This window comes from Aquila chrysaetos, chromosome 20 (genome assembly GCF_900496995.4).
Source record: "Aquila chrysaetos chrysaetos chromosome 20, bAquChr1.4, whole genome shotgun sequence".
Classification (NCBI taxonomy): domain Eukaryota; kingdom Metazoa; phylum Chordata; class Aves; order Accipitriformes; family Accipitridae; genus Aquila; species Aquila chrysaetos.
In genome coordinates, this window is record NC_044023.1 from 16,237,597 (window position 1) to 16,265,056 (window position 27,460).

General features: G+C 46.0%; 1 protein-coding gene across 26 annotated transcripts in view; it reads right to left on the reverse strand.

Annotated features, from left to right (window-relative positions):
• CADPS (calcium dependent secretion activator) overlaps positions 1 to 27,460 on the reverse strand; it is a 222,736-nt gene that overhangs the window by 82,996 nt on the left and 112,280 nt on the right. For 13 of the 26 annotated variants that reach the window (XM_029996007.2, XM_029995996.2, XM_029995986.2 and 10 more), the window contains exons 9-13: positions 25,872 to 25,938; positions 17,424 to 17,532; positions 16,102 to 16,314; positions 12,016 to 12,027; positions 4,857 to 4,993 (exon numbers count right to left, since the gene is read on the reverse strand). In XM_029996007.2, coding sequence (XP_029851867.1) covers positions 4,857 to 4,993; positions 12,016 to 12,027; positions 16,102 to 16,314; positions 17,424 to 17,532; positions 25,872 to 25,938 — 538 coding nt within the window. The remainder of the gene's footprint in view (positions 1 to 4,856; positions 4,994 to 12,015; positions 12,028 to 16,101; positions 16,315 to 17,423; positions 17,533 to 25,871; positions 25,939 to 27,460) is intronic. The other 13 variants (XM_029996009.2, XM_029996006.2, XM_029996004.2 and 10 more) reach the window with 1 other exon arrangement.

Consider the following 27,460-nt stretch of genomic DNA (forward strand, 5'->3'; position numbering starts at 1 on the left):
CAAGAAGACTGATCTGGGGGAGAGCATGGAGGATTACACTGAATAATGACTTCTCTGGCATCTGGCAGGTAGGAACGTCCTGCAGACGGAGGAAGGCAGCTCCGCAGTATCAGAAAGGGACGTTTCCCATCATCCTTATCGCGTACCGCTGGCAACGCGCTCTGCCATCGCCCACCTCCTCGGCACTGAAGCAAAGGGAAGCTCTGCTCACGAGCAGGGTTTCTTTACACATCCAGAAACCTCAGACTATTTCTGTCTGCCAGTCCTGAGGGCCTGGTGACACACAGCTTGTGGTGCAAAGTCTGGGCTCCCGAGGAGGACGCCCTTCGCCGCGAGAACGTCCCGGGACAGCCGAAGCGAAGCGCGCCTCTGCCTTCGGGGAAGGCGCTAGTGAGAACAAGAATATTCTTGTAGATTGCTTTTCAAAATGCTGCAAAACCGTCAATATTTACATGGAAATTTGGGTGCTAAACAATTGCTAAGACGCAGCTCTGGAATGCATCAAGCTGCAAAATCTTTCATCGTTTAATTGAAAAGTTCCTGCAGCGGGCGGGAGAGTAGTTGAGGCAGAGCACTGCCCCTATAGGCAACTTCTTTGCCACCCCATCTGTTACCCCAAATGCTACATCTTAGAAACAACACTGCTGTGAAAGATTAAAATATATTTTCTACCACTCAGATGACACCAAATCTTTTCTAGATGCCAAAATAGCTGCTTTGAAAAGAGTTGAAGAAATATCAATTAAGAGCTCAAAGACATAGAGAAGGATTTGCTCATCCTTATTGGGCCAACTCCAAAACAGATTGAGAAAAGAATTAAAATAATGAGGGGAAAATGATAGATATAGGGAGTAGCTACAGTGCTGGGATCACTAGAAGTGCACATTTCAAAATGAAGATACAGAACAATGCAGATGGGACGGCACTCTGGAAGGCTATTTTTTGGGAGGGGTATGTTTGCCTTCACCGCTTTTAACGGTATTTTTGTTTGCTTTTTGGTTGGTGGTATTATGCTTGATTCTGGACTTCGTTACGTTGCCTGTTTGTTACATCCTTGGACCGTCTCTTCACCTTGCCTCTCCTCACACAAGTTTTTGGCGATCAGGCATGGTAAAAATATAGAAATGCCACGATTGCTCTGCGATAGAAGGATGTGTGCATTTGGTTACTGGGGTGGAAATGCAGTTGAAATTGTTATATTCACCTAATACATACGAAGGACTCAGACTTCCCTATGGAGTGAAATCTTGGCCCTACTGACGTCAAGGGGAAGGCTGGCACTAATTTCACTGGAGCCGAGTATCGAGCCCAGAGTTTGGGGCAAAGAAAGCAGGAGGCTGGACGCAGTGATCCAGAGCACCCCACATTGCTCCCCCGCGCCGGGGTCTGAGAAGTGCTGGTCCTCAGGCGGACAGAAAGGATGAGGGCAAACACTCAAGATCGCTGCCACGGCTCAATGAGGGGAAGCGCGAGCAGAAGCTCAGAGGTTCAGTGATGAGCCTCGTACCCTGTGAGAGCACAGGCAAGCAGACTACGGGTGGAGAGATCCAGAGCCCAGGAGGACCAGGTGGTCTTCTTCTGCATGGCAGAGGTAGGAGATAAAAAACCTGCTGCTGAACGGGGCTCCAAAGGAGCAGTAAATGCTGCTCCCCACAGCCCCAGAAAAAAATCTAAGGTTTGATGGAAGGCAGTATCCAGACAAATCCCTCACATCTTCAGGCAGATCCTGGCTCTCGGTTAAGATTTGCCTGGTGCAACCAGCTGACAACCAGCCAGTCTGGCAAATGCAGCTGATAGCGATGACACACACCAGGCATCTCTCTCCCCAGGGCAGCTAGGTGTAGCTCAGCGTGGTCTCCCTGATGGTCTTCACTGGCATGAGGAAACCTGGAGGGGACAATGGAGAAAGGCCGCAGAGCACAGGGAGCTCGGCTGACGGTGTTCAACAAGCTGAACTGCACCGAGAAGGGGACACGTGTCCCGAGCACCAGCAGAAAGCGCAACAGGAGCTTTGGAGCCGGGTAAAGCAAGGCTTGGTCAGGGTTGGTGAAACACGGGCAATTTTTCTAATGGTAAATGCAGCTTTTGTGAAAGCCAGAATTTTTGAGGGATAATTTTCACTTTTCAGTAGCTGAATTTTCCCATTTACCATAGGAAAACCGAAAGAATTTCATTTTGGTGGCCTGCTTCATGGGCCTTTTAATCTGACTCCTTCACATCATCTCAGCTAGGCTGGGCACTCTGGAAGACCACCTTTCCTCGGCACATGCCGTGCTGTGTTATGTGAATCCCACGAATGCTGACACATCACGGGCAATACAGCTCCGGCAGGGACCCGGCTGCGCGAGCTGGATGCTGGCAGTGGGTTGGGAAGTCTTGGGAAGAGCTGAAGGGCAGTCTCAGAAACAACACACGTGTCCAAGCAGGAAGGAATGAAGACTCATGCGTGTGTGGGGTCCACGCTAAGCTAGAAGAGCTGCATACTCTTCCCAAAAGTCCAGGAAGAGCTGTAAAAGCGACTGTGCTACCGGTTTGTGGATGATGGGCAGGAGCCCTCAGCAAGCTCTGCAGACAACGCTCTTCCCCTTCCCCAGCACGGTGCTCTCTGCCAGCAAACATCACTTCTGCCGTAGCTGAGATTAGTCAGCCAGCCTGTTTGTTTTCATAGGGATGCCTGGCTCAGCCAGCGAGTGGGCTCTCAATAACGTTGTTTAACCTGGTTCTGCGGAAAGGAGGCGACGCTGAGTTATCTTCCGTGTCAGGGTAAGCCACTGTGTCTGGGTAAGTCTTCCCTGGCACCTCCACGTCCACATTTGAAAACAAGAAGAGGTGTGACGAGGCAAAACTCTGCGGGACCTTGCATGGGAATGTCCTGTAGGAAGAATAACAATTGCCCAGCGGCACACAGAGTGGACAGAGCAGGCTTACCACGGGCTCACAGCTCCTCCAGGCAAGCCAGCGCAGTGGTATCGCCAACGTCCCACAGACATATCAAGAGCAATGGGAGCTCTTGGCAGTTGAACTCAAATTTTGAGGTCAGTCTGGTTTTTTACGCCATAATCGGGACAAAACCATATTAGAATAAGTAAAGAAGCATGTGAAATCCAAGCATAGGTGAACACAGGCCATTATTCTCTTCTTTATAACACTCTGCAATGGGTGATTTGAAAGAAGACGGTTAATTGGTGATGCTCTGCTCCGAAGAGGCACAAGTCTTGGTGCTGAGGGGAGCTCCACCAGGCCAGTAGCTTCTAGCAAGGGCCTAAACATCTCAATAACAAGCAGAAGTGCGGCTGGTGGGTTTCTTGAAGAGAAACATCGTTAATCATTTTCAGTGATAGCCTCGCACCTTGCCATGAATTTAATTCAACGGCCACAGCTCTCTCACCAGGCCCGAGACTGCACAGAGACAAACCAGCTGCAAGCCAACCTGTCAGACATGCATGGATGGGGATGGTCTTCCTAGGGTCAGCCATGCGTGGGGAGCAGAAGCTGCATGCCAAATTCACTGCCTGCCAGAGCAAAGACCTCGATGGAACCGGTGAGAAACCTGCTGCAGGTCTGACAATGCTCCCACCAAGCCTACTTGTACCACTTGGGTATCTGCGAGTAAAGTGCACGCTGCTGCCTTCCCCCAGCCCATCCTTACCTCCGGGGACGTCCACAACCGTTCCTCCTAGCTCTGCCTCTCATCAGGAAGGTGACAACTCGCTACTGCTAATGGCATTTACTGGATCTTAGCCTTTCTGAGGAGATCAGCCCTTGCGTGCCGTGCAAGGAGCAGAGCAGGTGAGAGGAGCACCGTCGTGGAGGGGGATGCGGAGGACAGGATTTGAGACCGCCGGCCTCACTGCCAACTGCTCAGTTGTGTTCCTGGGTTGCTGCTTTTAACAGCAAGCCACTCAAGAGCTCCAGTTCCAGCGACTGCACAGCTGGCAAAAGATGAAGGCTATCGGCACGGGGTGGTCCTGTTGCTGCAGAAGCCCATGAGGACACCCCAGAGTGGAGGTTGCTGTGCAGCACTGGGAGGGCTACAGGTCAGGATCTGTCCCATGCCATGTTCAGGACAGGACCTCCATTTCAGGCCCCTCTAGAAAGGCTTCATCCTGCTGTTTTCTCAAAAACTAAGAGCCTCTTCACCCTCCTCACTCAAACTGCTAAAAATTAATTATTCAGGTTGGACGGCTAAAGGTTATTTGTCATTTAAAACCTCACAGTACCTAAGAGCCCCCAAGCACTGCACCCCAAAGGCTACAAGCTGTCCTGGAGCATCGCAGTGCCACTGTCCTATAGCCCATGTTACACAGCAGCGGGCTGAGAGCTGCAACCTGTGCTCACGAAAATAATCAGGATGGGCATGTGACTACACGAGCAGGGACAGACTGCAGCATGACTGCAGTTATCCACCTAGTCCCATCTGTCACCTGCTTGGGGTCCCTGCTCATATAAAGACACAAAGCTGGGCCACAGTTATTCCTGGTGGGACTCCATTGACTTGGGAGGTGGTACCAGACCGTTATGCTTCCCCTGTTCTTTCATCCAGAAGACTCTGGAAGGCAGTGTGGGAGGCTGCAAAACACTGCTCTCTACTTCACATCCCCACACTGGAGTTTGTCTTTGCAGGAAGAAACATTTTAAGCATTGCAAACAGAAATGATAAAGACAGTGCAACTGGAGAAGAACAGCAGTCAGTTCACTGCAGGTAGCCTCTCAAAAGAAAATACCTCTGGGCCAAATTCAAACCTGGTGTAAACAGAAGTCAATCTTCCAGCAACAGGGGGATTAGCCCCCACTCGCACTAGCTTTGACTTTGCTGCTTGATGTTTATATCACTAGAGACCAAAGAATATACTTGCCAGACAAGAATAGGAATCATTAAGTCTGTGGTCCAAAGTGAGGCGCTGAACCATCTCAAAGAGTGAAGCGTGGTCAAAGTTACAGGGATTGGAAGAGATAAATTCATCCATGCCATGCTTTTGAGCTCTATCTGCATCTGTTCATTTATACATATAGAGAAAGACACCATTTAGAGAGATATAAGACATTTTAGTTGACAAATAATACAACAGAAAAAAATATACAGTATGAAGCATGAAAGCTAAGTATCTCCTCTTCCCTACATTGCCATTAACTTTTCTCTTTGCAGGCTATACAGTACACTTTTCACCTCCCATTGTCAACTTGCATCAGTTATGGACTATCTTATTGCATTTAGGCAAAAGATTTTAGAATTAACATCTTCTCAACTGCTCATTATAGTGCATTTACTCTGTACTTAAAACCAGAACACAAACCCAAGAACTTACTCTGTATCTTACAATACGCTATCAGTTAACAGAATTTTGGCTCACGTAAGTAAATTAGCTCCTATTTAGATAGTTGCGGTTGGTTATAATAGATTCTGCCATTCTAATGAAGTTACAGCTGTAGCATTTTTCTCTACATTTACTAGGTTTTCTAGGTATCAGACCAGTTATGTTGTTCTTTATCCAAATGCCAATGTTTGTCTCCCCACGGCAATTTTTTTCCTAATGGCAACTTTAAATGCTACCTCACCGAAATAAAAAGATGCTCTTTTAAGCATCGCTAAGAAGTTAAATAGATACGTAGTTTGTTGTCACTGAGGCAGTAACCCGATGGTGCAACGGAGCTGCCAGTCATCCCGACAGAGGGACTGAATTTCCTCTGCCTGGATTACGAGCTGCCATTTTTGGGTGAATTAACAGCCTCAACGTATTCACACTTCTCTGCTTTGGGTGACGTTTACAGGCACTAACTCCTAGGGCTAATTAATTAATCTCAACATGGTTAACTAAAAATACACCGAATTCAGCAGTTGAAATGAAGCCGCCAAGCCGGCCTGGGTGCGGCCAGCCGGGACCCCGCTGGGAGCAGGCTTTGTTCTACCAGCGGCCGGGGAATTAAAGGACACCTTTCACTCGGTTTTGTCCGTGCTCAGCTTCCTACTATATGGGTTCTTGCCAAATCCTTGACAAAGAAAATAGGATTTAAATCCTTCCCCTGTTTATAGCCTCCTAGGGGAACTGGGTGGCCTTGGAACAATGTGGCTGAAAGGACACAAAAATGCAGGTTTCCGCAATAGTAGTATATGGTAACTGTATTTGTTTTAAAACAAAATCCCTCTTCACCGGAAAAAACAAAAATCCTTAATAAAATAAATAAATAAATAAATAAATAAAAAGAGCTTTAAATGATAATGAGACAGTGTTCTTTTATACATGTTTTACTATTTAATATTAAGCTGTGAAGGATGGATGTCTTCCTAAATACCTCGTTCCTGCCTGTGCTCTCAGATATTACTGATCGCTGGAAGCAATCTTTACATTTTCTGTATAGTCTGTCGTTAGCTATATACAAACTACATAAATAACATCACCCACTGGAAAGAAATCAGACAAATTAAAACATGTAACATTTCAATTAGCTGCTAGCAATACTTAATTCAGCAGTGGCTGGCAATTTTCCTCACCAAAACCCCGCTGAATAACCACTGATTTTTCTTCCTACAGCTGGTTAATTTTTGAGGGTCCGCTCCCCTGTTTCGCGCCGGGTCCCGCCGCCTCCCCCCCCCCGCCTCCCTCCCCCGGTCCCAAATCCCCCTTCTGCCTCCGCCGGCGGCTCGGGGACAGAAGAAGCCGCCGCCGGCGCCGAGCGACGTGGCAGCACGAGGGCTGGCTCGGGGGGACGGGGGAGAACCTCCCCGAGGAGCGCATCACCTCCACGGCACCTCTCCGGCATCCTCGGGCGTGGGATGCGAAGCCCACCCAGCCCCGGGGCTCGCGGCACGGGCGGGCTCCCGTCTGTTTTGACAGCTTTCTGCCCCGTCGTCTCTGTCCCTTTGGGCCAAGATCGATTTGATTGCATTCACTCCCAAAGAGTTTGCCTGTGCTGTTTGCAATTCCATCCCTAGTGCCCGCAAAATGTTTTAACAGATATTTTCAGACTATTTTTAATGGCTTGCTGCTCTGCCCGGCTCCTCGGAGTTGACTGCAAGCTGACAAATTGGCTGGAGGCCTTCATTTGCCAGCTTTGCTCAGAGATTTTATTACTTTTCAATTAGGAGCCCTGATACACTGTCAATCCTCCTGCTCAGCCAACGAGGCTCTGAGAGCTGAGTAAATCAGCTGGAAATTTGAAGAGTCCTCTAGCCCTTTAGCTGGTGAACTTTTTTGAGCATATGTGCTAGAAAGCGTGTTTGAAAGGAGTATTTTTTACTCCAGACTAAAAAGCTTTTCCCCACTTTGACGTTCTCTGAGGAAGGTGAGCACAGAACGGACCTTTGGTTGGTGTGAACTGACCGAAGCTCTGCTGGCTTCCACGGAGCTGAGGGTCTGTCCCGGGCTTTTTAAGATCTCCCTGCCCAAGGCAGGCGCACAGACAGTTCCCCGCCAAGCGTGAGAACAGACGCTGTGATTGAACAGCCTTCACGACTGTCCATAATCAGGGGCAATTTTACTTTCATTAATCACTCTGAAGCCACACCTTACTGAGCATCCCGTTGGGTGCCTGCTCCAAAGTCCACTTGCCCCAAATCTCCCCACCTCAGAACAACCACCCGAAGAGAGAGGTATCAGACATGGCACTGCACGAGCTCAAGTGACCAGAAAAGTATAAGCCGCTCGGTCGGTGCTTTAAAATGGGTTTTCTGGCATGGGAAGGAAGATGACCAGCCACAGCTCTCCCTGCAGCAGCCCAGCACCGCAGTTCTGGCATGAGCAAACCATTCTGCGTCGGCAGAGCTGCGGGGCTGGGTGGGTGCACGTCGTCCACCCAGGGGATAAAGCTGGCGTGGTGTGAACCGGAGACGTCTCTGGAGAATGGTAATACAACCATGTATTTCTCTTAAATGAAATATCTGCTCCGGGCCAGATGCTTAAAATTGTTAAGAATAACTAGGAGCAGGTTAAAAAGGACAATCCTACGCTGAACTCACCTTCCCTTAATTAGAAAATAAACACTCCATGCAACTTGCAATTTATTTTTTGCATTCTGATTTTTTCCAATGGATTTGCTTTTAAAAATTAAATTTAGGAACGAAATTATACTGGAAGCATTAAACTTCCTAGGCAATACAAAAAGAAAAGGATCGATCTAAATATATTATTACTCCGCTCCAGCCGGCTGACCTGCGATTTAAAATAATGCCAACATCTGCATATGAAATAAGTTTTATGTGCAATCTATCCCCTTTCAAAATGGCTTGTACAGTTTGAATGAGATTTTAAACAAAGTACAAAATGAGAATGGCTAATATTCACACCCAAACTGTACAGCTAATTTGTAAATACTTTAAATTAATTGTTTCAGTCAAATACGGTTGCTTTTTTGACCCTGCTCTGTTATTCTAGCCAAAAAGAAAGGAGAAACCAAAGAAAGAAAGTTATATGATGCTCCAGTAATTTACAATCCCTTCCCAAGGTGCCGTGCCAAGCTCGCTGGTGCTTCTTTGTTCGGGGCCCCAGCCAAAATGCTGCTGCAGGCCCACAAAAGTTATCTTACATATTTAGACAAGCTGCACACAACTGCAGCTGAAAGGTGTTCGATGGTGGTCTCGGAAGGGAGGCTGTCAGCGGAGGTAAATGGGCAGCACGCACTCCACGAACCTTTCTGCTGGAAAACTGCAGACTCTGGCCTTTTATATTACACTTGGTCACCTACATTATGGTCTTTTTTTAACACTGCCGGGTTTATTTTGTTCATTTTTATCCGGTTTGCATTTTATACTGACTCCATTAACTAGCCCCCTGTCACACACACACTCCCTACAAGTGTTTGAAATCAGAGTCTTAAAAATCTGCCAGTGTCGGGAACACAAAGATTTCAACGAGAACAACAATAATGCAAACCAAAGGACTGTCCCACCGTTTGGTCCTCTGAGGGCTGTATTTCTCTTTATCTAACTGTTATTTAAAAAGGAAGAGGCAAACCAGTCAAATCTCTCGTTCTTTTTTTAAAATGTATTTCCCTGCCCTCTGCATTTCTTTTGCTCCAGCAATAATTTTGGCAGATTTTGCTCCGAGAGTGGTGAAGTTAATAGCGGGGGACAAGCTCCATAAAAGAATTCTTGTTATAAAAGGCTTTAGGTAGCCATTTTATCGTAAGAATTTCTTACTCCGGATTTATTTCTTTTCATTAATGAGCGACTTTGTTTTAGTACCAAAGGCAACTGAACATCCAGTAAATTTTATGACACGTTTGCTTATTAAAAAACCAAAAAAACCCAACAAACAAAAAAAACCAAAGAACTGTAAATTAAAAGGTGACTTTGTATCTTACTCATCTGGAAAATGTGTGCTTGTCATATCTGCTTGACATTACAAGAATGAAGATGTGGTTTGGACAGTAACAAACAATGACACTAGTCAACCTCATCAGGAGACATGAAATAAAGGAATGACAATGATTGATGGCAGCTATTCATTTACAGATATTTCTAGAAAACTCTTGGCTGGCCTGGCCGGGCAAAGCGGGAGAAGTTTGCCAGCCCGCGCGGCGCTTGCCGGCGACGGCGTGTGCCCGCCGCGACCTGCCGCACGCTCGGCCGCGTGCTCCGGGGGCGGCGGGGGCCCCCCCTGCTCTCGCCGCTTCAGCCGAGCTAACGGGCACGCAACGGGAGGCAAATCCTTACGGAAATACCCAGGGGAAGCGCCCAGAAACCTCGTTTTGTTCGGCTGCGTGGAGCGAGAGGCTTTACTGGCAAACACCGGTGCTCTGGAGGGAGAAAAAAACCAAACCCCCAAACCGCACCGGGACTTAAAACGCCGGGCTGTTGATTGCGAGCGAGCTGCTGGCAGTGCCGGCCGGTGACTTACCACGTCCCCTGCTCACCGGGCGCTATGGCATTGCCACCTCCGAAAAGTGATGGGGGGGGTGTGTGCGTGTCGGGGCTCTGCAAACCTCCTCCCCGCTACGCTGCAGCAGGCTGAACTCGCCTCTCAGCTGGATATCCGAGAGCTCTTTTTTTTTTTTTCCTTCGTATTATTCCACGTTAGAAGATAGCTTTAAATTTAATTGGCTGTTTATTCCTGTATTTATGGCTTTTCCCCTGCTGCAAACAAATTCTTTTCTGCTCGAGTTACAATTTTAATAAACGATTATGAATGTTCCTGTAAATCACCAGACACACTAGGCACTGAATTGAAATCTAAGTTACCTAATGTTTGGTAGTTAAATGAATAAGAATTTGTAGTAGGCACTTACATAATTCCTTGCGTGGCAAGTTAAAAACACAGTTTTAGAACAGCTATTTATAATAGAAAACATTGTTTCACAGCATTTTTATAACTATTTAAAAATATTTTGAATTGTGACTGCAGAAACCTGTGAATTTGTATTTCATAAGTTAGAGTCCCATGCTTCTTAAAGCATGTAGAAGTGATTTACAGGCTAGTTTTAAATTCATGCAAGTTATGTGAGAACTGAATTAACATTTTAATTCTGCATTCCTGCAATGAAGCATCTGCAAGTTGACAATACAGAAGACACAGCAGCGTTCTCATGATATCTCTAACTATCTAAAAAAAATAAAGCAATTAAAGCACAAAACTAATAATCTAATAGGATAGCAATGCATTGTGGTGCAAATACATGTAATGTTGCCAGACCCAAGTTCATTCATTCATTCACTCTTTCTTTCTTTCTTTCAAAGTGGCAAAAATCTGTATTTCCATCAAATTAAACTTTTTTTTTTTTTTGCAGTAAAGTCTGATAAGAATCCTCTTTGGAAATCCAAACATTTAGAAAACAAAAAAAAGAAAGAAAAAAGAAAGTGTCTGCTGAGAAGGAATTCTGCCTGCTACCCAGGGGTATATTTATACACACACGCACATACTCACACGCAGAAAAAAAAAAGAAGAAAAAAAGAAACAAAAGGAGGAAGAAGAAAAAAAGGAGTCTTGTTTGATGGCCAGGAGGGATGACACCGCCTGTTCCTTCTCATAATTGCATTCAGATACTCTGGATACATATTTGCCAGCTCTCATGACCCACTGATGCTATTCCCTCCTAAGGAAAGCAGGCACTCACCAGGTATTAGAGAAGCAGCTTTTAACACCAATAAAGGATTTGTACCGGGTGTATTTAGGACTGAACAAAGACTAAGGAGAAGCTCTTTTACAGCACAAGTTTGGGCTTTTATCTTTTTCAAAGTAGGTGTTCCAGTGGGAAAAGGCAAAATAATAATTCCCCTGGTTTATTCTTTGGCAAGCCTTGCTTTGATTGGTGATCGAGACCCACGCTAAACTTTAATTCATGATAATTTGGGGGAACAGCAGCACCCCTCCGTGACTAATGTATTTAAGTCAGAGCGGGTCAGCATCCCCAAACCCGGGGCGACCCAGAGAGCTGCCGCTTGCTGCCAAAATCATCCCCTACCGAGTTTACGGGAGGGGGAGCTACCAAACCTCGATGACTCGGGCTTGTTTTCACAAGGCACGTGCAGAGGGGTTTTTTGGGGGGCTCCTGTGGAGTCCTGCACCTCGTCTAGATCTCTTGGGGTCTCCTGCCCTGTCCTTCTGCCCTTCGAGGTGTCCACGGTTAGCCCCGCACGCTGGTGCGCTGCACCAAGCTAATCATCGGCACGGAGAGAAAGGATATTGTCAGAGTGCAAAATGATCTGTTTTCAGGCAGGAAGCAGTCAACTAGATGTAAATTCCATGAAACAAAAGAAGGTATTATTTACAGTTTTATTGTGATGTTAATTAATATTTACATCTTGGAATGAAAAATAGAAATGTTAATGATTGGCTTTACTAAGAGGATCACTTGATGCCAATGTGAAAGCCAGGGAGAGAAGGCAATTATGCAAACATCACATGCATCCTAATTTCAGTATGGAAACTTACATTTCAAACCTCAATTCAGGAAAATAACATGGAAAGTTTGTACTACAAAATCTAAACATGAGAAAGATTTAAGAGAAAAAAAAGCACATTGCATATGTCAGATAATCTAGTCTGATTATCTGAGCTGTGCTAGCTACAGGGAAGCACTTACCCTTGAGTCCAGCTAGAAGTTAGCAGGGTAAGAAGGAACAAACCAGAATAACATAAAGACTAGCAACAAGGCTCAGGAAAGCAGACAGGAGCCCTAATCTAGCAGCTAAATATTTGGGTTCAAGCAAAGAATGAAAAAGAAACTTAAAGAAAAATCAAACCAACCAAAAAAAAAAACCACTTACAGCTGAAAATTTCTTAAGCAGCTCAATAAACCTCGCTACTTATTATGGGGGAACAAATCATTACAAATTCTCAAAACAACCAACTCTTTGTATATGGTGTGATTAACAGTCATATATATAAAAACAGACATTAAAAAATGAAATATAACCACAAGTGATACGTAAAACAAGTACAGACCAATCTTTCATGTTAAAAAGAAAAGGGTTTCAAAAGAAAAAAGAACGTTGAGCATGTTTGGGAACTTTGTTTGATGCATCACTAACACAGAACGAACAAAGATTGGTGCTTTCAGACAAGTGACCACTTTTATGAAGCTTAAATATTGCCAAAAGGTGTAATATGTATTGGCAGCGTTATTGACTATAATATTGTGCATGATTTCAACAGTAAACAAGAACAGGATTGGGTTTTTCTTTTATAATGCGAACATTGGAGAAAAGCACAGCTTTGCGTGAATGGAGTTTTTCTTTTAAATTGTAGCAAAACAAAAAAAGCAAAACTTTTCACTCTAACAGGTATTGTTCACCCACATAAAAGGAATTGTAGAGTCATACAAAAATTAATGAATAGCAGGATCTATTTTTTTTCGGTACTTAAATTGCAAATAAAATAAACTCCACCCTGGTTCGGAGCTGTCTGTTTACTTCCAAGTCAAGCGCTGCTATCGAACTGTGGGTAAGAATTTGAGTGCTACTCAAAGTTTGTATTTACTAAGTTAAAAGAGATGGGAACCAAATGAATTCACTATTTCTCCCAAGTTTCCCCCAAAGCAAAATATGTTCTTCTCAAGTTTCTAACAGACAGCTCCATCACAGGAGCGGAGGGCTGGATTTTCTCTGCATGTGCATGCATGCGCATGTGCCATCTCAGACTGCTACAACATGAAAGCTGTAACAACAGTTACTCATCAAATGGCTTAACATTTACTTCTTTGCACATCCTCATTCACCATAACCTCTAATAAGCACAAAAAATATGACAGGTATAAAGATAAATGTACAAGAACAAAATGTCTCGCGGAAGTCCTTACCTTTCTGCAGGCAACCCCCCCCCCCCCCAAAACCAAAAAACCCAAGCCAAAAAAACCCCAGTAACAAACCAAGACCCTTTTAAAAATGCAATACTTGATATGTTTGAATTTCAAGACTGAAGGAGCTGAGATATGTATTTGCGTATTTAAGACTCCCGACAAGCCATCATGTGTGGCATGCATGACTCACTTCTGCTTCTGATTATTTAACTGCTGTGCCCAATGACTTTTGCAAGGAGCATTGCCACGTACGAATGTTTAAATATGAAAAAAGGGTAGCCCTTGCTGTTGAGATGTGTACCATAGCGTGCTGCCCTCCTCCTCTTGTAGGATGAAGGTCCTGTGCACAAAGAGCTGTCAGAGGGATCTAGATCCAAGAGAGGAGGAGGAAGGAGGACTGAGGACAAAACACACTAGCCCAGCGGGTGCTGAAGTAGCAAGTCATCATCAGACTGATGAGCCGACTGGTTTCCCCTTGCCAGGCTTTGGCACAACACAACCAAGAGGGTTTCCCAGTGCTTACAGCAAAAAGGGGAGCCTGAAGCCGCCCAGCTTACGGGGAAAACACACTGTGGATGGAAAGAGGGTGGTGGCATAAAAAAAAGCCAAATGATCCAGATTTGGAGCTGGTATTGGCATGAGAACAAGCGAGAGAAACTGAGGTCAGATCCTGACCCCCTCAGACGCCGTGGAGGGACCATGGGGTGACATCTCGGCTGTTTTATGAGGGATCCCTGCCTCCTGGCAGGTGAGTGAGATGGAAAAACCAAGGTCAAACCTGTGGCATTTCTCTAGCTCCGAGCACAGTCATGCTGATACAGTCTGCAGGACCATGAGCAGCACAAGTCTCCGGTGGACGTGCTGGGCTGTGGTTAGATGCAGAGAGGACTCCTGGGCTCAGTCACTGACTTCACGGCTCCCTGGCAAGGACTAGGACAATTCAGCTGCCCCTTCTCCATCCCAGGTAACCTACGCAGGGGGGTTCAGCTCTGCCCACACACAGAGCGCTTGGCTGCGCGTGGGGACAGCACACCCAAGGGTCCATGGCCCCGGGCATCCCCCTTCCCTCCCCAAACTCCTGGCAAACTTTGCTACAGCTGCTGCCAGGCAATTACCACGTGTTTGGTAAAGGGACCCTTCACCTGACCCCACATATTGGTCTGGCAAAGTGAAAACTCCGTAAAGATTAGGAATTTACCCAGCAGAAAAGTTCTCCAGGCCTGATGTCTGCAGGGATGGGAGAAGACTGGAGGGAAAGGTGCTTCCCCAGTTTGATGTTCTCTCCCTGCCCTTATCCTAATCCACAGAGATCATGCTGGGACGAGCAGGAGCACATCCTCTTCGCACCAACCACACAGCTAACAGCATCCTTCAGCATTGCTTGTTAGGAGAGGGAGCCACAAGCAGCATCCCTCTGCCACTCTCCTTTGCTACACTTTGAAGACTTTTAGCATGTAAAAAAGCAGCCGTAGAAGGACCTGTGCTTGCTACATCCAAGATCCCGGGCAGAGGGACACACAACCCTTGGGAGTGCTCACGGGTCAGCACGACTCAGCCAGGTCTACAGGCTAATCACAGCCAATAAACTTCCCACTTGCAAGACCCCAATTCCTACGTCCCGTTTTGGCTTTCTGAGAGGCATCTTTCCTTCCCAACTCCAACACTTTACACCTTGCACCCCCAAAGTCAGTGACCTGACTGGGATGAAGAGGATGAGCGTCACTGAAATGAAAATACTGACTATGGGTTTACCATGCTGCATCATGCTACGTCCTCACTGACAGGAGCAGTAATGCAAGGCAGAAGGGAGTCCAAAATATACAGGCATGTGGAGGATACGAAAAAAAAAAAGCAGTAAGCAGAGGTTTTCTGCTGTAACGTTGATCGCACAGCTGTATGTCTTGCATTGTTATTTTCTATAAATACTGCCATGAAGAAGTTAAACCAACATAAAAGATGGTCAAATGATATTGATAAGCAAGGGGCAGATTTTCGGAGTTCCTTACAACAAAATGCTCCATAACAGCTTTACAGAGACTATTTTAAATGTTAAAATCTGATCTAATTAGAAGAATTTGCTACTATTTACCACTTTTTCTTATTTGTCTTATATTTAATGATACTAATTCTTAAATTTTGCTGAAACTAGCAAGAACTACTGTATGTTACATAACAAAGGGGCTCCAGACGTGTGATCAAGACCTTCAAGAAAAATGAGCGAGGAGGCATTCATCTGGTTTATAATCACATTGCATTTGCAAGACAAAAGAAATTGCTCTAAATTTCAAATTAAGCAAACTGGGTATAACTGCGCAGGACATGCAGCATAGCTACGACTTAAAAGATGATTGCTTTAAATTCACATCTAACTGGCCTGCAAAGCAACCTGTTAAAAATACCATATGTTTTCCTACAGTTGAATATTCAACAGGAGACCTCTTTTTGTGTGTGCATTTCATACTTGCAAGATTTGCACCTGTAGTTCTGAGCACGTGATGCATTTGATAGACAGCTAATGGCGCTAATGAATCGCTCTGATCTGGGTGTGCAGTTTATTGTGTGGGGGTAAAACACGTGTCTGCAGAAAGCAAGCTGGGTCTCAGGCTCTCAGATCCCAGTCTCTCCTCCATCAAGTATTGCACTTTAAAATACTCATTGACAAGTTCCTCAAAGAATTTCGTTTCTTGGGTTTGGCTGTGCTAAGCACACAGTTTAACTGCTTCTGGATCCACTGATGTAAAAAGCTGCTTAATGATAATGAAAAAAATTTCATTTTGGAGTCAGAAACATGTGTGCGAATACTGGTTTACATCAGCGCAGAAAATCTTTCCATCAAAGACTTCTGCTCTCTAGGAGAATTTATTTACTTACAAAATTGAGAGATTGGGGCGTCTAGCTGGGGTACATTTCCTCCTTTAGCATTTAGCTTTTGCACTTGGGTAGGCGGCACAGGTTTGTGAGACTGGCCGGTGGCTCGGTACATGGCCTGGACCCACAGGATACGGTCCTGCTCATCGTCACTTGCAAAAATCACCGTGTCTCCTTCCTTCACAGCGTTGAAGAATGCTCTGCCGCCCTCCAAACCTGGCAGGAGAGGAAGCAACAACGGAGTTTCGCAGACTTTGAGGCCAGCCAGGGGATCTCCCCCAGCTTCCCACCCCACCGCCGCCCCGGGTGTCCCCAGCCAGCCCGGCGCTGCCCCTGGCTCCTGGCCGAGCTCAGTCCCCTCGCCTGCACCGAACTCACCTGCGAGAGAGCCCGCCAGGTCCCCAGGTAGCACCCTGCACCGCAATTACTGCAACATGCCCCAACACACTCGGATTAATTGCTTCTCTCACCTACAGCCCCGTCTGTGCAGGTCCTGTGCAGGTTGCATTGCATTAAAAATGGGTTTTGAGGGGAGGTGGTGGGAGGTTTCCCATTAGAGTGAGCGCACCAATGCTCACACTGCACTAAAGGTGCTTGGGTGATGTGCTTATTTCTGTCTTTGCCCTGATTCGGCATCCATCTTCCCATCTCTCTAACACCAGAATTAACCTGGAATCAAGGTCTTGACAACCAACCTACTGTGTCTTTCTTCATCTCCTCTGGGGACACCATTACCCAGGGCATGGTGAGGATCACCACGGTCAACGTATTGCCCCACTGAAATAAAAGAAATGTGATGCTCCTCCACTTGAAGAAGGCTCTCACCACATGACAGGTACCGCCAGGTACCAGGGAGTTTCTAATCCTGCCCCTTCCACTCATTTATATCTATCAGAAAGAAAATGGGACAGGCAAAAATGCTCGGTTGGTCCCATCAATATTTTCTACAATGAAGACAGGCATAGCTGCTAACCTTTTATTTAGGGAATATAATCTGAAGGCAGAGGTTAGGATCATCACTCGATTTGAGCATTCAGTTCACAGTCAAATTTCACTGGGATTTAAGCATCTCATTCACTTAGGCTCCCCAGAGAAGATGAGTCTTTCCCTCCTCTGGTGTAACTCCTACCTCAATTTCTTAGACCTATTTATAGTAAAGTCATGCATAGCTAATGATCAGTATAAACACAAGCATATTTACAATAATGCCGATCACAGTTCAGCTGCAAGCGGGGAGAGAGACAGAGGGCTCCCGTTTGGGAGCCGTACGCAGCGTGGCGAGCGCGAGCACCTGCGGGCGCGGCAGCAAGCTGTCGGCCCCGTACCTGGCTGCGGGTCGGTGTAGTCCACAGTGTATCCGTCGAGCTGCAGCAGCTCTTGAGGTTCCGCTTTTTTCTCCCGGTAGCTGCACATAGCAAATGTATATTGACTAACCTGAAGAAAACCACAAAGCTAAGATGGCACCGGGTGATCACGACAAGGCAATCCAAAGCGCTTACAAATGCCGCATGCTGACGGCGTGTTTACAGGGACTGGGGGTGGTGGGGTAATTTTGACGGTCATTGCCCATACGAGACAGACTAAACTTTTCACCAGGCTTTTGCAAAGCTCGCTCCTAACACACCCTGCTGCGGCAGGCACCTAATTCTCCGCATCAGTACATACAGCGGTTTAATCTCCTCCAAAAGAGGAAGCTCCACGCTTTAAACCCCTCTATCATTCATCCCCAGACAAGTGCAAGAGTGACACCCTGTCACAAACAATGTGAGCTAAATTGCTAGGTGCCAGTCATATTAAAGCAATCTTAAGATCCCACTGATCTCGGCAGTTGTTGTCATCAGTGCTGTAAATGGCAGCTCTCACTCCTCTGAGGTACCATCTGCATGACACGATACATTCAATGTCAAGCTCTTGACGGAAGCCGACTCAGCTGCGGGGGCTCTGCCAGGCTCCCGAATCGCCTTTAGGAGGCCATCAGGCCGCATCAAGACCCCGCGCGTACTCGGCGTGCTGCAAGCTGGATGGTCGGCGAGAAGCTCGTCCGGCGAGGAGAGGAGAGGAGAGGAGAGGAGAGGATTCTCCGTGCCCCAGGCTAGGAACTCACGGGGAAATTTACTGTCAAATGATTTCAAATGACTTTGTTAAGGTTATGTCACATCCTGGACGCCTGACGTAATTTTATTCGTCTGGACGTTTTCTTGACCTCTGGAGGAAACTTTAAAACTCCGGTGGGAGGCAACGGATCGTGCTCGTCATTTTTTGGAAGTCAGGAGACATCCTGAAAGACGGACGAGCGGCTGGGCTGGGGGATTTTGCCTCCAAACTCCAGACAAATCGCTCGGCTACAAATACACACGCAGCACCTATTTTGGTGGCATCTATCGCTAATAAAATGTCATTTACTTAAGTCAGGGAAGCCGTCTATTGGCATAGCGTCTCCCAGCCGGCGCTCGGTTTATTGCTGCCCTCTGCGGGCTTCTGCTAGCTGCCAGCCTGCTCTCAGCAGCCCTGCCTGCACCGTGCCTTCCTCCAGGAACAGCTCCAAAAGCCACCTAAGAATAAACCCTATCATTAACACATTTGTGGGAGTAAGACTAAAAGTGATGCTTTAAGCATCTTGCATCCTCCTTAAAACTACCAGCGCTGACGAAAGATTGACAAGTAACAGACCAATAGCAGGAGCACACCAGTGCATATTCTATGCTATGAACTTTGAATGCATACCATCGTACCGGCAACACAAAAATTAAAAAGATTAACACGAAGAAATCTAAAAATAACCTAGTGCCCCACAGCACAACATTCAGACGACTCCTGCAGCGTTCATTCAGTCATACTTGCAGTATATTGCTGCCATCTCCTGGAGAAACTCTTGAATGTGCTTTATTTATGGTAAGATCCTGGAGATTTCATCTAAGCGGTGACGATTTGACTTCTCTGTGTTAGACAGCCCGAACTTCAGGGACTGCATGATAAATTTAATTCCTGAAATGAGTCAGTGCTAACCTATGCTGACATAGATTGAAAACATTAATACAACTAATGTTTTTTTTCTTCCCCTGTATGCTCTATAGCAACAGGTAAAATTAATTCAGTAGTTCAGTTTCTTTTCTGACCCTGAACATAAGGTCTGAATTTCAGGCTCTTCTTTATGTACAAATAATTCCTCTTGTCTTTGGACCCAGAAAATGTTCTTCATCCCTGTCAGTAAGCTAACCATACCAGCATAACAATAATGTATGGAAACACACGCAGGCATTTCAGAGCTTGTACTTCTCATGTTGAAAGTTATAAAAGACAGATGTAGACAGTAGGCTCTGGTGGAGCCATCCTGGGACAGAGGCAAAGCAAATTGGTCCCTCCTGTTAGCATTCACATTATTTCCTTGGAAGAAGCTGCTCTACGCCGTTATTAGAAGAGACCTCTAAGAGAAACAAACCTACAGTTGGGTCCACAACGTGCGATGAGCCAGGGCTCATCTGCGTTCACGTCCTACTTCTCTACTCGCGCAGCTGAAGCGCGAAGCCCGAGCTCAGGATTGCCCAAGAGCCTGCTGGCAGAAGGCAGGCTAGGGTCAGGCTGGAGGGAGGAGACAGCTATCGATGGCCTCTGGAAAAGGTGCCAACTGTGTCATGCAGAGCGCCTGCACCGAAACAACTCGAGCTACTGACTTCAAGGACTGGCATACCAGCCTCTCTGTCCTATCCTGCTGCCTCAAGCATTTATTGCTAGGGCTCAGAGAGAACCTGACGCCCTGGCTACCAGCGCAATGTGGCTCCTTCCATTTACAAGCGGTGGTAAAGCAAAACCCGACAAAACGAGATTCTGGAAAGCTCGGTATGTTACGATCGTGCTTTGCTGCTGAACAGCAGTGTAGGGTCAAGTGGAGATTGCAGCTTGCCTTTCATCAGTCCTCTAAAATATTGTGCTTTAGAGAGCCTGCTTTCTGTAGAAGCTTAGAAGTGGCCAGACAAGTGAAACAGTTAATAGCAGAAATTAATCCTACAGCCTGCTGAGTTCACACCGAACCACAGCCGAGTATGAGAGCGAGCGAGCAGATGGGATGGGCAAGATGAATGGTTTGAGTAATTGGAAAAAACACAGATACAGAGAGGAAACTGAAGGAAGACAGAGGAGAAATCTCTGCCCAGTGAGGGACAAACTCTCAAAGCAGCTGGGATTTCATCCAGGGACTCGATGAGGGCCAGAAAAGGAGCATCCAAGGGAGCTGAACTGAGCAAAACTAAAAGAAGGGAAATAATCCAAGGCTGCCCTGGCTAGTTCATTACAAAAAAAAAAAGGGAGAATGCTTTGAGAAATAATTTGAGACAAAAGAACAGAAGGAAAAGAAAGCGGGGGGGAAGAGAAAAAGACAAAGAAATTCAGGAAAGGGGAAGCAGACAGCGGGAGACAAATGCCAAAGTTCACTATTCCCAGCCTGCTAAATTAGATCTGACTTTCTTGGCACTCAACCATATTCTGTCACCAGCTATATAATCCGACTGATTAATAAATACAGTAGCTATGTATTAACCAGTCCTGACTTCGTCCTTGTTTTTCCACCGGAGACTCCTGCTCTAGCAAGCACCGCTTTCCCCAGGATCCTGCTCAAACCTGTTAATTGTCATGCCTCACACTCCGAGCTCAGTCATTCGCCTCCCCCTTTCTCACTGTTGACATAACACCGCCCCACTTGGGTTAAAATCTTAAATGGACCTTTCCTAGATTAACAGCATGCATTTTGTCCCAAGGGAGAGAAACTGTGCTAAGATACTGCCAGCTGTAATACAGCTTTCCACTTTGATGGGAGACTCTTGTCCTCTGGTTGCAGCTGTACGTTGCCTCCCGAGCCCTTTCCTGACACAAATGAGCAGAGGAAATGATCTAGCTTAAAGAAAAAAATGTGAAAACAACAGTTTTCACATCTCAGCACATCCATTCAGCCCTAAACAATTGCACATAGCAGTTGTCCTAACTTTCTCCTTCAAGCAGGAGGTGTGCGTATGTTCTCCTCGGGCAGCGATGGGAAGCCATCCCGTGTGAGTATGGACGGGACGTGCAGGACCTACCGTAGTCAGGTGTAACGAGCTGTGGCATCTGTTTAACCAGCAGTTTCCAAACATTCTGTATTTATCATCAACACTCGAGGTTTCTCAAGAATCACCACATATGCCCAGTTCTCAGCGAGGGTCTAACTGAAAACATGATTTAATATGATTATGGGGACCAGCTACGGGTCATTTACCTTGACTTGAGGACCCACAGTCTAGGACTGCTGGTGTAGTACACTGCAATTTTGCTGGATTACTTTCAAATTCTGTTGGTTATTTGGAGTTACTGAACACTTACTTCATTTCATTTTATCCCGAGTCAGCTGAGTTTTGCTAAAAGCAGGAACTGTCACTGTTAGTCTAAATTATAATGAGTTCAGGGAGTCTGTCGCTAGAACAATAGATCCAGGCGTAGACACTGCAACTGGTTTTAATCTGCAGAGAGTTGATCTGGTTCCAACAACATTCTGCAAACACCATCAGACACAATCAGCCAAAAACTGCTTCAAGCTACTCAGCAGACATGTCATCCAGGTACCATGGAGTGTTACTTCCCATATGCTGCCAGAGCACAGAAATGGGGTTATGACAAGAGAAGAGCAGATTCAGTCTGAAATCTCAGTGTAATTAATTCACTTGCCCTTAAGAATCATTATAAGAAAATTCCTACTGCAAAGCCAGCAAACCCACCAGAACCAACAATAGTGTTGTTACCAGTACAGCACATTAGACCTTGCAAAGAATTAATACAAGCTCTGTCAGCTATCAAAAATACCAGCTTTTGCACGATCAAGGGTCTAATTGGCAAACTGGCTGAAATTTGTAAGCTGTGCTCAGGCAGCTGATAGAGCAACTTAGGAAACACTTATAACATCTGTGATGGATGTACATTTTCTTTCCTAACCAGTCATGGAGACCTTTGCCCTAAATTGCTCCATTGCTTTCGCTTACCACTGCCACTGGCGTTACTGTTGCCTTTACGAAGCATTTTCCTCACTTGTGATGCTGCGGACCATTTCCATCCAAGCTCAGGGCCATATTCTGCCATCACTTTCACGCTGCATATCTCAGGATTTAAAATTAGGCAAGTAACGAGTCTCTGCCATGTAATTTACATCTAATCAGTATTCTGCTCTTCTGCTGCTCATCTCAAAGGGTGTCTACGAGAAGGGTGGGCAGCGCGCAGAGAGGACTGCGATTCATTCGGAAGAGAAAACTATCCCCTCTTAACGCACGGGTGCATGCTGGAGGAGCACATGCACCGGCTCCGCCGGCTGCGCCGTGCCGTAAACCGTCCCCGCGGGGTTGAACCGAGTCCACCCAGCGACGCGTGTGCTCGAGAGGCGAGGCCCGGTTCTAGCAACGGCACAAAGGAACCGCTCTCACCCACTGCACCCAAACAAATCATCTCCACTCCCGTACAACCCTCGCAGCTACACAGACGCAGAAGGCGCGAGGGATTATTCCACCCAAATTACAAGGCAGTTATTGCTCCTTTCCCCTTCTCTCCGGGGCTCACACAAGCCAAGCAGCAGTGGAAATGCTCCCTGCACAGCTCCTTTTTCTACATACGCGCGCAAAGCCTCCGTTCATACCGACGAGGCATCGCTGACACAAAAGAGACAAACTGCCATCAACACCTTCCTCCTTGGTGCCGCCCATGCAGTTTGGCACCTTTGTGCCTTGTTTAGATGGCTATGAAGAGTTTGAGCGTTTATCACCACGAATTTCTTAACCGCTGGTACGGGAAGGCAGAGCGGTACCACCCAATAGCACTGAAGGAACCGAGGCTGCGTCCATCTGAAATGAGGAAAGAGGGGCAGGAGAGGGCACAGGCCCAGGAGGAGGAGGTTACTCTGCAAGGGACGGGAGAGGAGACAGAGCTGCAATAGAAGATGCTACAGGTGAGGGACAGAGCCAAGGGATCAGAAAGGAAACATTTAGTTATCATCCGAACGTACAGCCTTGCCCGCCTGGCAGTGTCACGGACTGACCAGACCGCTACATCCCAAACGGACTATATGCTTTGGACTCATCTCTCGGCTCTGGTGCAAGCAGGAGCCTGGTGCAGATGAGTGAGCTCCTGAAACAGCGGCTGCTCCTTCTCCGTTCTTTACGTAACAGAGCCAGCTCACCTTCCTGTGGGGGTTATTTTCTGTCTGTGGTTTAGCAGAGTTCAGAGCATCCTTGGACATCAACACCTTTGCTGCCAATCCCTGTTCGTATCAGCACCCATCCTTTGCATTGCATGAAAAGCAAATGACAAACATACGGACAGCAAAGTATTTTTATTCCATCTTTATTGCCTGCTGACATGTTCAATATGCTCAAACTACATCTGAGGGACTGCATAGAGAGTGTTTCTTGTTTATATTTGATGTACGGCAGAACACTTTACATTGCACCAAATGTTGAGCAAACGGTAACATAACAGAGAAGCTGCAGTGGCAGCTGGAATTTCTGAGGTGGGCTACAGAGACTCTCTGGGGGCAAAAGTCTGCTCATCTTATTCAAATGAATTGCTTTTCTGGCCAAATTCTGCTCTTATATGCCAACTGACGAATACAGACCTAGTAACATGAGAAAACATGGAATAACTCCGAGAGCTTCAATTCTACAGCAAGCTGAAGAATATACAGCAACTGAAAACTAGAGAAGTAACTGCAACCACAGAGAACGGCCAGAAGAAAGGCTCCTTGAGAGAGACATGTGAATCCATGTCCAAACCTGCAAACCCTTGCACAGAAGAGTATCAATAGATTTATTTATGGGAGAAGCTATGTTAGGAAAGAGGATTCTCTGCTTTGGAGAGTCTCTGTTCACAAGGAAAAAGGGACTGAGAACTTGGTCTCATAGGAATGAATCACCTCTCAAGGAAAAGCAATACTAGTTGCTCTACAGGTGATCACAGACTGCCACAGCACTTTTAACTTCATTTCAGAACATAATAAAGGAAACATACAGAGAAAAGCAATCCCTCAATCCCTGCCCAAGAACAGGGTCACTGCGTAATGTTCCCAAAAGGCCTGTCCTTCATTAGGGCCTCTGCTGCTTCTTACCCAGGAGACAGTTTGGGATTTACCTCCAGCGATCTAGCTCTGCAAGATGCTGGGCTCCCCCGCGAGGTGCCAAGCACCCTACCCCACCAGGGACCCGGCAGTCCCTGCATGGCGGGTGCATCGCAAACCAGATGCCTCTAGGAATGGATTACGCAGCTCCTAAACACATCACTTTTACCTAAATCTAAATATACTGCTTGGGCAGATAGAGGCATCTCCTGTGACTGCTCTACACTAACTCCCCCACTTCTGTGGCCATTTTGACCCCGTTTGGAGTACAAAATAAGCACTTAAACTGCCGCTGCTGATCATAGTTGGTTATTGGATTAGGTACTCAACTGGTCTCTCCAAATAGGCTCCTACTTACATGGGTCACGCACATCATAAATCCCTTTTACCTCCCCAGAATGGATTTTCTTACCTGCCACATGATTTAGCGCTGTGGAGGCCGGCAGCGATGGAGAAACGGGGAATGCAATTAAGCCTCCTACTGAGACAGCTGAACTTGGACTAATAACCAGTTTACACCAGGTGACTTAGGACCAGAGAAGCCAGCTGTGTAAGGCAGAAGATGCACTGTGTGGACTCCTCCTCTTACCGGCGCAGGAAAGCCAGCACACAAGCATGCCCCATCCCAAATGGGGAGCCTGGTGCACCGGGTTTACACCTTCTCCGTTCTTACACATGGGTGAAATCCCGGCCCCTCTGCAGCAGACCTGCGGTCTGCTTCATCAGCAGCAGGATTTCACCCTCTGACCTGATCGCTTCGGATCTGTGCTGGCACAAGATCTCAGCTGGATCCCATGTTATTCCATCAGAGCATCTGTGTTGGTTTCATCACAGGACCCTGCACAAAGCTTTTATTTCTCATACTTGGAGACAACATACCCTGGGGAACCCAGAGGGGAGGGAGAGAGAGATGGACCCAAGAGGACTCTGTGGCTTTATCAGACTGGTGTGAAGATGGAGCTGCTCATACTGGGACCCCACGCTTCTGTGGCCAATGCAGTGGTTTCAGCTGTCCTTAGGAAGGTAAGGGAAGATCTAACACACCAAGTACTGACCAGATCCTTTTAGGTCACAGAGGACATCTTCTGCCTGTTTCCTTGAAATTCTTAACCACGGTCAAATATACAGGCCTACTGAAACTGGGAAGGCAGAAAGTGAAAAAAAGAAAAAAGGGAAAAAGGAAGAAAGACAGCGCAAAATGATCGATGAGAGCTGTAGACAATGAGAGGCAGTAATGAACATGAAGCCAAAATAAGTGTCAAGAACGATATACTGACTCTGATGTAGCCAGTGATTAAACGTCTGTAGATCTCAATGGACTGCAAATTTTACCTGGAGGCTCAAAAGGGAGCATTTGCACCCAAATACCTCCAGCCAAGACGGACCGAGCTTCCTCCTCATCTCATTAATTCCTCACTAAAATCGGTTCTCCATTTCACCAAGTATTCATGTGCATCAGGAAACTCATGGCCAGAGATCTGCAACTGGGATATCCTTGAGAAGATGTATACATTTAGAAAAAAATCCATGACTTAACAGACACCCTACGCAGAACCACAGCTCAGCATCACTTACAAAGCACTGAAAATGGCCAGAGGAAAGATTTAAATATTTCATGTTGTGATTTAAGATCACTTCTAGTTAAATCTGTTACCTGGACCAGGACAAAGAATCGTTTCTTCCATCTCTTCCAAACATTTTTACCAATGGCCCATAAATACCTAGGAGAAAAGAACAGGTGAATTCAGTACACAAGTGACTACATGTTGTTCTCTTGTTTTTCAGTATGTCTTCTTTACACCTGGAAACTGAAGTTAATGCACAAGCAGAAGTAATTACAAGACTCTTAAGCTCAGCAGCATTCATGAATGTGTTTATTTCTAGCCTGAACAAATAACCTGTAAAGAAAGTGACACAAAAAGCTCCCAGAGTCTTAATGTTACACAGTATTAATTCTCTCCTCCTCCTTGTCTTTCACAACTTGCTCAGAATTTAGAAGCTCTTCAATGCCAGTGAATAGCTACGACACAGTCAGATGGGTGAAGAATACATTTGCAATGGAAGAATTAAGGGTGAGAAAACCCAAATGTTGCTTTAAGCCTTCATAAAATCATTTGGCTGAGGGGAGCTGTCGAACAGAGGGATACTTACTACATCAAAAACAGTCCCCAGGATCCCAGTATCCACTGGGACTAAACCAGGACACTTCGCTGAACAGCTTAAGATGAATTCCTAGAAATCACTTGGCTACAGATATTCAAGCAAACTGCGTAATTTCTGAGAAGGAGTGAATTTACTGTTTTCTATAAAGGAGGAATAAACTTTTAAAATTAATGCCAAAATTAGCATTTAATCTCTGTGATGAAGCGGCCACTGTGACACTGTAATACAAAGATTGGCAAAAATAGTGGCAGCACCAGTCTAATAATAAACACAAGGACATTATTCAGCATTAATATCTTTTATGTATCTTTATAATGACTTTAGTTCTGGCTCAATAAATAGAAAAACAATTCCTTTTTGGTTATGCTAGTGGTTCCTTATGCCAGAAGAGATCCAGCATACTCTTGGTGAACGTTTAAGCCACAAAACACCAAGCCATGCTAATGTGGGCACTGAGTCCTTGTCTAGTTCAAGAACAGGGTAATAATTGTCCTTTTTGCTATTGCCACTAACATCAACAGGAAGACAATCTCTGTTCTGATAGCAAGCTAGTATTGTAAACCACATAGTTTTAAGCAGCATCTTGTAAATCAAATGTTAGCTGAAGAAAGCCTGAGAAAAGCCAGGACTGCTCAGCCCTGTTGCTATCAGCTACAGTCAAGGAACTAAATATGACAAGCGAACTGTGCTTTCTTGCTTTTGGTGTCTGTGATCATGGTGGAAAAATTAAACCACAGGTGGCTATTGGCTCTGATCTCATTAGCAGAGGAGACAGGAGGAGGAGGAGAAGGAATTTAAAAAAAAGATGAGTGATCCAAACCATCTAATAATGGATTGAATCTAACAAAACACTATGAAAATAAAAGTAAAAACAAAGTCACTTTTATAGCACCAAAAACATACCGGAGAAAGAGTTAATCAAAACAGTGACTTTCCTGGACAGTTTCTATCTTCTATGACATCCTCAGCTCTGAAGAGCAAACAGAGCAAAGCCTTGCCAATGGCGTTAGCTAGATCTTCCCAAGGATGATCTGATCTGTAATTGCACGGCACGAAGGTAGAAGCTGGGGGTGGCGGTCA